The sequence below is a fragment of the Helobdella robusta genome (genome assembly GCF_000326865.2).
Source record: "Helobdella robusta unplaced genomic scaffold HELROscaffold_31, whole genome shotgun sequence".
NCBI lineage: Eukaryota > Metazoa > Annelida > Clitellata > Rhynchobdellida > Glossiphoniidae > Helobdella > Helobdella robusta.
In genome coordinates, this window is record NW_008704544.1 from 303127 (window position 1) to 312358 (window position 9232).

General features: G+C 33.3%; 2 protein-coding genes across 2 annotated transcripts; both read right to left on the reverse strand.

Moving 5' to 3' along the window:
- Nucleotides 1–5243: 5243 nt before the first annotated feature.
- Nucleotides 5244–6519, reverse strand: HELRODRAFT_82058 (hypothetical protein; the record flags this gene model as incomplete). The annotated part of the gene is made up of 5 exons (XM_009022241.1): nt 5244–5426; nt 5569–5777; nt 5927–6062; nt 6173–6349; nt 6415–6519. Coding segments are annotated over 5 exons (810 nt in total), but the record flags the coding sequence as incomplete, so codon positions are not given.
- A 1298-nt stretch (nt 6520–7817) lies between these two features.
- On the reverse strand, nt 7818–8890 carry HELRODRAFT_82145 (hypothetical protein; the record flags this gene model as incomplete). The annotated part of the gene is made up of 3 exons (XM_009022242.1): nt 7818–7963; nt 8071–8507; nt 8601–8890. 3 exons carry the CDS (start codon nt 8888–8890, stop codon nt 7818–7820), a joined length of 873 nt encoding a protein of 290 aa, XP_009020490.1.
- Between the last annotated feature and the right edge of the window lie 342 nt (nt 8891–9232).

Below are 9232 nucleotides of genomic sequence, written 5' to 3' on the forward strand. Positions count from 1 at the left end.
ATTAACATTAAAGGGCATTTAAAATAGAATTTAAGTTCAAAATCAGCTGATCCCAGACCAACTGTTCACAAACTAAAAGGAGAGTTCTATAACAAATAACAACAAAAATACAAATCCCGATTCTAACTAAATCTCTCGCGAATTAAAGCATTTAAGTATGAAATTTAAACACATATGCACACACATACATTTAATTATGCATATATATTAGCATCGATGTAAGAAAATTATACCATACGTACTTAGACTTAGAAAGTAGAACAGAAATTGGGATGATTTTTCTTATCAAAATGTCCCAGAAAACACACAATTTTCACACGTTAATCAAGTGACAATAAATTAGTAAATTAGCACTCGTAAAAATCATAATTAACTAGAAAATGAAACAAAATTTAAACTGTAAATACGTCTAAAACTTACAGAATTAAGTTTAATTACCCTACCATATTGTTGATTTTTACACACACACACACACACACACACATACACGGCATCACATGAGACGTCACAGGTTATTTGCTATATTATAAAATGTATGGGACTTCTAAGAACCTTATCAGTTTAAATAACTAGTTTAAATGACGTCATTTCATCCAACGACAACAAAAGAAATTCTGATTGGCTCGTTTGATCTGCTACATTTGATATGTTTTTGTATAATGACTGACAGCAACGCTATGTTTTGGTAGAATCATAATCAACATAGATTTTGAAAGAAATTTAAATTTTTTTTAAATGTCAAGGTCGGTTTCTTTGATGTGTTTTTGCTAAATCCAAAACATCATGTATGTGGTTACGTATGTGAGCATGTATGTATGTGTGAATGCTTGTGTGCATGAAATTAAATTGAAATTTTTTTTAAAGTCAAGGTCGGTTTCTCTGGCGTGTTTTTTTCAAATCAAAAACATTTATTGTACGTGATTATGTATGTGCCTATGTATGTGTGAATGTTATTAAGTATGTATAAGAGAAATGAAAAAAGGAAGAGTTAAACAAATAACAACAACGATGCAATCAAGCTAAATTGAACGATCCTTAGAAACTTTCTTACATTTTATAGACCCATTATAAAACAACAGTAGTTAATTTACGTACGAACGCCACACAGTACAATTTGAATGTGTAAATATAGCATTATAAATGTATTATAACTACGTATATCTATCTATTTCTTTATTAAGGTTTGCCTGCGTATGACATTTGGTCAAATTTATTTGACAGGAATTTAATATATCCTTTATACCGGCCATATACTTTTACAGAACAAAAATCAGACATTGAAGTTATTTTTTATCTTCATCAACTTTTATTTTATAAAATATTAACGAATATTTGAATATAAAAAAAAGGTAATACAGAAAGAAGTTCGATAAGCACTTGAACTATATTCCAATTGCTATTACTATATATTGATTGATATATTCCAAGATAGCATTTCATTCAGGCCATCATTGTCATCACATCATGTGAGTATGAAGATGATGATGAGATAGATAGGTAAATTAGCTCATCATATACGTGTTGGCTTGGCAGGTAGGACGAAACGGCCAGGACCTTGGTGCATTGAACCGCAGTGAGCAAGAGCAAGAAACAGATCATATCAGTTGAGTCCGTGATTCTTAGTCGTTACTGTCGTTATAAGAAGCCTGCCAATTGTGATATTTTAAAATATAATATTTATCAGAATTATGAATTTAAACTTCATTTAATTTGAACAAAAAATGCCATCTGGATCTTAACTGGTGGATATTTAGACAATAGATTTTATTGGAAGTCTGCACCAGAAAATTTTTTAACACAGTTTTATCTAACTGTGAGTAGCCACATAAATTTAAAATTTAGCTTGGTTTTTCAAAATTAAATCCTAAAAAAGCAAAAATTTATTTCTAAATGTCGAAAAAAAATTAAAAAAGTTAATCTGAAAAATTATTTTTTATACAAAACAGAAAAATGATTGAAATATCAAGAAAGAAAAGTTTTTACTTTTTTTGCAAATGAAACATTCGATAAAATTTCAAAAAATAAACTTTTCCACTGGAAATTCTTTTTGAAAAATTCCTTTTTGATTGAGGGGAGTGGTTCACGTGCATTGAATTCAAAAATATGTCGTTCGCACACGTCGATGTTTGGTTACTAATGAATTCGCGAGGCCCAACATCGAGTCAAGGGAGCAAAATTTAAACTTTGAAACATCTAGCTTTAGAAATTTAACTATTTAACTTTTAATAATTCAACAATAATCTAAAACTTAATCTGAAAAATAAGGCAAAAAAACGCATTTAAACTTCCTGAAGTTTCAAAAATTCCAATGAAATTTTGAGAAAAATTCTTCAAAAACATGCCACTACTGTCTACTACTCCCATTTTATTTCAATTTAGGCCAAAAAAAAGATTTCAAAATTATCAAACTAACAAATTTAAATACTGAAAAACAGACAATAATTGTACAAAATATTGTTAGGCATGCAACAAACACGTCTTGTACATCATTGACTTTTAAGGATTTCCTTTAATTTTTATCCAAAAAAAAAACGGTCAAATTTTTTTTGAAGAGTAACAAAATGGCTTGAATGATTTAGCTTTTAAAAATAGAACTTAAAAAATTTACGACCATGCTCTGAACATCGTGGGATCGATTTGACAAGCCTAAAAACTTTTTCACAACTCTAAAAAAAACAAAACAAAGTTTTTCAAAGGACACAAAATACATTTATTGATCCTGAATTATTTCGTTAATCATAAAATTTTATTCTTATTAATTTAATTTTTACTTCTTTTAAAATAAAAGCACATTAAAAAATCTTCTAGTTACATAAAAATATTGAAAATGTCAAACATCATTTAAATATTTTACAGTTTAGACACAAATACGTGCACGCATATGCACACATACACGTTTATCCCCGCATACATAAATATACACACACGCATGTGCATATATAAATATGCTGGAAAATATCGAAGATAAATTTAAATTAATATTGGTAGCACATTAAAAAAGATGAATCCGTCTTCATGGTCAAAAAATGAATATTAACAATGAAATTTTAAGTTTTAAACATGCTTATTGGTGAGTAAGGGATCAGTTGGTCATCCACAAATGTTGTTGATTGCAGTCCTAAAAGTTATCAACAGTTATACAAATTTATAGATTTTTACTTTAAAAAACTGTCTACCAATTTTTTGTCCATGCCATAAAGATGATTTTTATTTTTCAATCGACACGAGGTCAAATTTTATTTAAAGAGTAAAAACGAAAATGTGACAAACGAAACATTTCTACACTTTTGATGGGCACAAAATAATCTTTATTGATAAAATATCTTTTTGTATTTATATACATTGAAGAAAAAAAGTAATTCTCATCCCCGAGTAATTATCGACCTGTTTGAAAATCTTTCCAAACGAACACGCGCACGCACATCTAAGAACACATTCACTAATTAACACTTACCAATCCAATAACACATGATTCTCATATGACGTTACTGGTGATGGTGACGTCATCAAGAAGAACGACGTCATTAGAACCACTGCTCTCCAAATCCACTCATCTGACTCAATGGCTTCTGAACAATTGGTTGAGTTTGCCATGAATTTGGCTTCAATGGTTGTTGTTGTGACTGCTTGCCTTTGTTGCCCTGCTGCTGCTGTTGTTGCTGAGGAGGTCTTTGCTTGTTTTGGGGGCCACCTTGAAAATTTCCAGGAGGGGGTTTCCTATTGCCTCCTGGTTTGCCACCCTGCTGACCTTGTCTAAATTTCTGATTACCAACTCCAGGATTTCCAAAGGGTCTTTGTTGTTGTTGCATCTGCTGTTGAGGAGCATTTTGCATTTTTGCCTGCTTGTTAGCTGAATGATCTGTTCCAAAGACTGGAGGCTCTGAACTTTTCCTCTTCATTCCTGTCATCCCTTGTGGACCACTCATACCTCCTCCCCCTCCTCTGCCACCACCTCCACGACCCCCTCTGATTGGGGGTCCACCAGGTTTGCTTCCTCTACCTCTCTGAACACCAACGGCATTCCCACGTGCACCTCCTGGACCACCTCTCATGTTGGCAGCACCTGCACTCCTGTTGCCACCTGCCTGATTTCCCCCTCTACCACCCCTTCCCATGTTCATGTTGCTACCTGCGCCACCAGAGGCTCTATTCATCAAGCCAGAAGCCACGTAACTGCTGGGTCTTATGGGTCCTCCTCTTACCTGAATTTTTAAAAAATGTGTGATGGGGATTCCCAAACATCACTTCTACGCCAACCACATCATTGTACAAATTAATTCTGACAATAAGTTAACACATACACCCACTTATAAAGCAACTAAAACAGAAGCATACCTGGGCCTGATTCTTCATCCTCATGTTAGCAGGTCCACCTCTGTTGACGGGTGGTGGTTTCGGTTGGGAGATGGTTGGAGGCACAGATGGCAGTTGTCCAAAAGATTGGTAGTTATCGAAGGAGTTGTAATCATAGCTGCCATCATCGTAATACTGATCGTCACCTGCACCACCATCGTCGTAACAATCATTCTGGTATTCATCAAAATTTGTGCCAAACTCCTCATAACTGCTGTAATCATTGTCATAGTATGGGCCAGCTGAAAAATTAATTAAACACATTCTATAAGCACATGGAAATCTTTTAAATGAAAATGCACTAAGTAAAAAAATTATAGAAAAGATGAGACAATACAGTAAGAGCAAACTTTTTGTATGATCTCTAAGCATTCCCTGACCACCTGGACCCCAAATAGAAGAATTAGGAACACCTCTGCCTCTCATAGCCCCCCTCATGGCATTGCCTCTCATAGACATACCTCTTGCACCTCTCATTCCACTGCCACCCATGGAACCTCCCCTGTTCATCATTCCCCCTCTCGATGGCATGGGGTAGGGCTGCATGAGGGCTTGCACTCCAAACGTACCTTGACTGCATAGAGTTTAAAAAAATGTCAATCAATCAATCAACCCATCCATACATTCTTTAATCAAAATTTTAATTGTTTTCATATACAAACTTAAAATTAAATTAAATTAAATAATCCTGACCTAATAGAGGATGCCATCATCCTGTGTTGCATTTTCCTCTGCTCTTTGACCTTCGGGTCGATGGGAGGTCGAGCCAACGTTATGTTCATCGTTGAGTCTTTTATTGTCTGTTGTTTAATTTAATTAGTAGTAGTGTAGCAGTAATGTAATCATGTAATTATGGGATGGTTTATCTTTTGAGAAATCAAAGCAAATGTTCAACATACAGTATTATTGAGATGCTCCAGTGCCTTCATAGCTGCCTCTCTCTCATTGTAATGTACAAATGCATAATCTTTAATTTTCTTCACTTTCTCCAAACTGCCAAATGGTTCAAACAGAGTCCTCAAGTCTTGCTCCAAAACATTTGATTTTAAATTCCTTATGTACAAAACTTTGACCTGTTACCAGATTACGAATTTGAAAATTTTAAATTTATTTTTCTTGTTCACGTTATGATTAAAAAGTATTCCAGTATTACATTTTAATATGTTAAGACAACTATGAAAAACAGTAAAAGTAAACATCAGCGACTAAACCCACTTTAGACATAACTTCATCATTAGGTTCATCTTGTGGATCAGCCCAGTCGACGACGCATGTGTGGTTGAACACCAGCATGTTTTCTGAGCTCAACTTCTTCTTAGCATCTGATGCATGCTTATGTGAGTCAAAGTCGAGGAATGCAAACCCCCTGTTCTTCTTTGAGGGGTCGTCAGGGATGTCGTAAATTATCACATCTTTAAGACCCTCTGTTGACAAAAAATATTTAGCAATTGAAAAATATATAAAAGATTACCATGATAATATTTAAAATTCAAAATTGTCAATCAATCAATCTTCGTTTAAATTCGTTGTAATTTTGATATTTTTAAAATGCAAGAATTTAGACATCACTAACCAACATACTGAGAAACTTCTTCAAAAATCTGATCCTTATTTTTGAACTTGGGCAGATTACCGAGATAGATACGTGTGTTTGGTATGGAAACATTCACTTTTATAAATTTCCTTGGTCGAATTTCATAATTATTATACTGTCGAAAATGAATATTAAGAAGATATTCACTACAAAATTTCCGTAAATTTTTATTCAAAAATTTTAAAATATATACAATTTGAAAGCAACTGAAATAGCACTACTAACAGTTTCTGCAGCTGCTTGGGCTTCAGATTTCTCGCAATAAGTTATGAAACAGAAACCTTTATTTAAGCTATTCTGTGGGTTCATCATTAGTCTCAGCTCATATATAGTACCCACTTGCTCGAACAACAAAATCAACTCATTCTCCATGACATCTTGAGGAATTTTACCAACATATACCTAAGCAATTCAATTAAGAATTATTATTATCAAAATAGATATTAAAATAAAAAATAAAAATTCACCTCTGTTCCAGGACCCGGTGGAGATTTGTCGTAATTAGGAGGGGGTCCACCGTACTTTCTCTGACCAGTTGTACACTCAAAATTGTAACCAGTCCTTGCAACTATTTCCTATAAAAAATAAGGGAATTAAGCACGTTATAGTCTAGTTTTCCTTGCAAATTCCAGTAAAACCATAATATAAAATGAGAAACTACTATGCAGTATTTTAGTTATTATAAGTAAAATAATATAAAATTCAATATCAAACCTCAGTAGTCTCTTGATGAAAAGGATCATTTTCATTATATTGTTGTTGTTCGTAATTATCATTATTTCCACCTTCTCCATCGTCACCCTCAGCATTATTATTATTCACATTACTAGGCTGGTCATCATATTTTTCTGTGGACTCTAGGACGTTGTAATCGTCGCCATCTCCCGGCGGCTCAGCATTTACGTTCGCGTCATTTTCATTATACTGATCTGCAATGGCTTCCATTTTCTAAAATTGCAAGTCACAAAACTTCAAACCAAATAACGCAGGAAATCTAATCTATGAATCAACCGAAAACAAAATCCTAATTTTATCTTTTATATGGACGATAGGTCACGTGATGTAGCAAAGATAAATAATTATGTATAATCGTAGGATAATATATATATATATTACAATCTATATTGAGTTAAAATTAGTTTAGCGAGGGATAGCATTGAACCGTGAATGAGATATAATTGAATTAAGGCTCATTAAAACACTCATTTTTTTAGGATAAAAAAATCACTAATATAAAATTAAACAATGGAAACTGTTTCACAGTCATCATTAATTATAAATTACTATCATTAAAATTAAGAAATCTCCGTAAGTAAACTAAAATTCAACAAAATTAAAAGAATTAGAATTCGCACATTTAGTTCTTATTAATGAATGTATAGATACCAACAAAGTCGTTATGACGAAAATTTTCTTTTTTAAAAATTACTCTTCATGAGATTATTATGAAATAAATATTTTTTGTTACTTATCCAGTTAACAAATTAAAACTAAGTTCTTTAAAATTATTTATATACACAGATCATACATATACATATACGCAAACATTTAATATACATGACACCGTTGCAAAAGAATGAAATGAATAAAGAAAATCAAACATATTTTTAGATGCCAAACCATCATTAGCACTAATTTTCAGTCACAAATCAATCAAACAAGAGGTATTAACAACAGTTGATGGCCATAGACACTACCAAATTACGTTACTTAACTTCATTTTTCTCATATCATCATATTACCATCTTCACATTTTTTTCATGCCCAATCTAAATATTTTCCTGGTTAATTAATTAATTAATTGATTAACTTAATTTCCATTAACAACTCCATCCCATGCCATTCTTCTTTCTACACATCCTCTTCTCGATCAGCAGAACTTCCATCTGTTACCACACGCATTACAGAGAACAAATGTAGTCATCGGCTCATCTGCACTTCTTGTCTGTACCTGGTTGTACGTCGTGTCTCGCTTGCCACATCGACCACATTTGAACAAATCAGATTTTGTGCCACCTATGGAAGAAACAATAACATTGAAGAAACAATTTATAGTGATATAATTAAAATATTGAAATTTTGAAAAAAATGACTTAACTAAAATAATAGGCACAGTAACTTACCTTGGCTTGCCATCTGATGATCATCAATGGATTCTTTAGTTAACTGTGCCCTCAATTTTTTCAATTCAGCACTTGCCATCTCTTCAGCTGTCATGACAGCAATTTTCTCTGGGGGTATGACACCCTCAAGAACATCAATTTTCAGCTGAGGATTCTTAACATCTCTAATGTTCAGTACTCGACTACGTACTCTGTTTTTATATTTGACTTCGGTGTTGTTGAATTCTTGGTAGATGCAATCTTCAATGGCTGCAGCAAGTATGTTGAAGTCAACATTGTACTCCGAGGACTCCAATGCAGAAGCCAACATTTCTCTGCACTTCAAACGAACTGCATTTGTTGTTGAAGTGGCTTTGATTGGTAAACTCGAGTATTTTGTTGTTGTTGTTGTTGAAGATGATGTGCTGGCCGGTGTGTTTGAGGAGTCGGATTTAGGACTGCTTGAATGATGAGAATCTTGGGAATCATCTTCCCTCCCAGCGGATGAGCTACTATTGCTTCTTTTCAATGAACTGGGCGATGGAGTAGACTTGGAGCCAACTTCACTATTGTTGTTGCTGTTGTTGGATGTTGAGGCTAATTTTTTCTTCCAGTACTTGATTAGTGACTTTGCTAGCGTTCCAACTTCCTCATTTTTGCTGGTTTTTCTAAAGTTATTAACAGTCATTCCAATCCTAGACCTTGTTAAGATATCCAACGTTATTGGCAGAGCTTTCAGAGACTTCAAAAGGTCCAAGCCCTGACTTTCGTCGACGGTTTTGCCTGTAATCATCTTTTCCAACTTCTTCCCAATGGTGACCACCTCCTCGTAGCAGCCCATTGCAAACGTGACGAACGACCTGAAAGAAAAACTTTAAAATTTAAATTAAATAAATTCTAGATAAATACACAATTAACGATAACATTGAAACGAAAATTTTGAAATTGCAAAATTAAATAATTATTTTTATTAAATTTGAAACGAAACAAATAAAAAATTGTCAGTGTCAAATTTGAGAAGAAGCGGTGCAATTAGGGAAAATGGCAGATTTAGTGAAGTTGTTTGGTTCGGCGTATGGTTATTTTTTTCATGAAATTCATTCAAATTTGAGTGAACAAGTTGCAAAGAAAGAATGAATGGCGAGGGAATTTCATATTACCTCAAATAACGAAAAAAAATTGT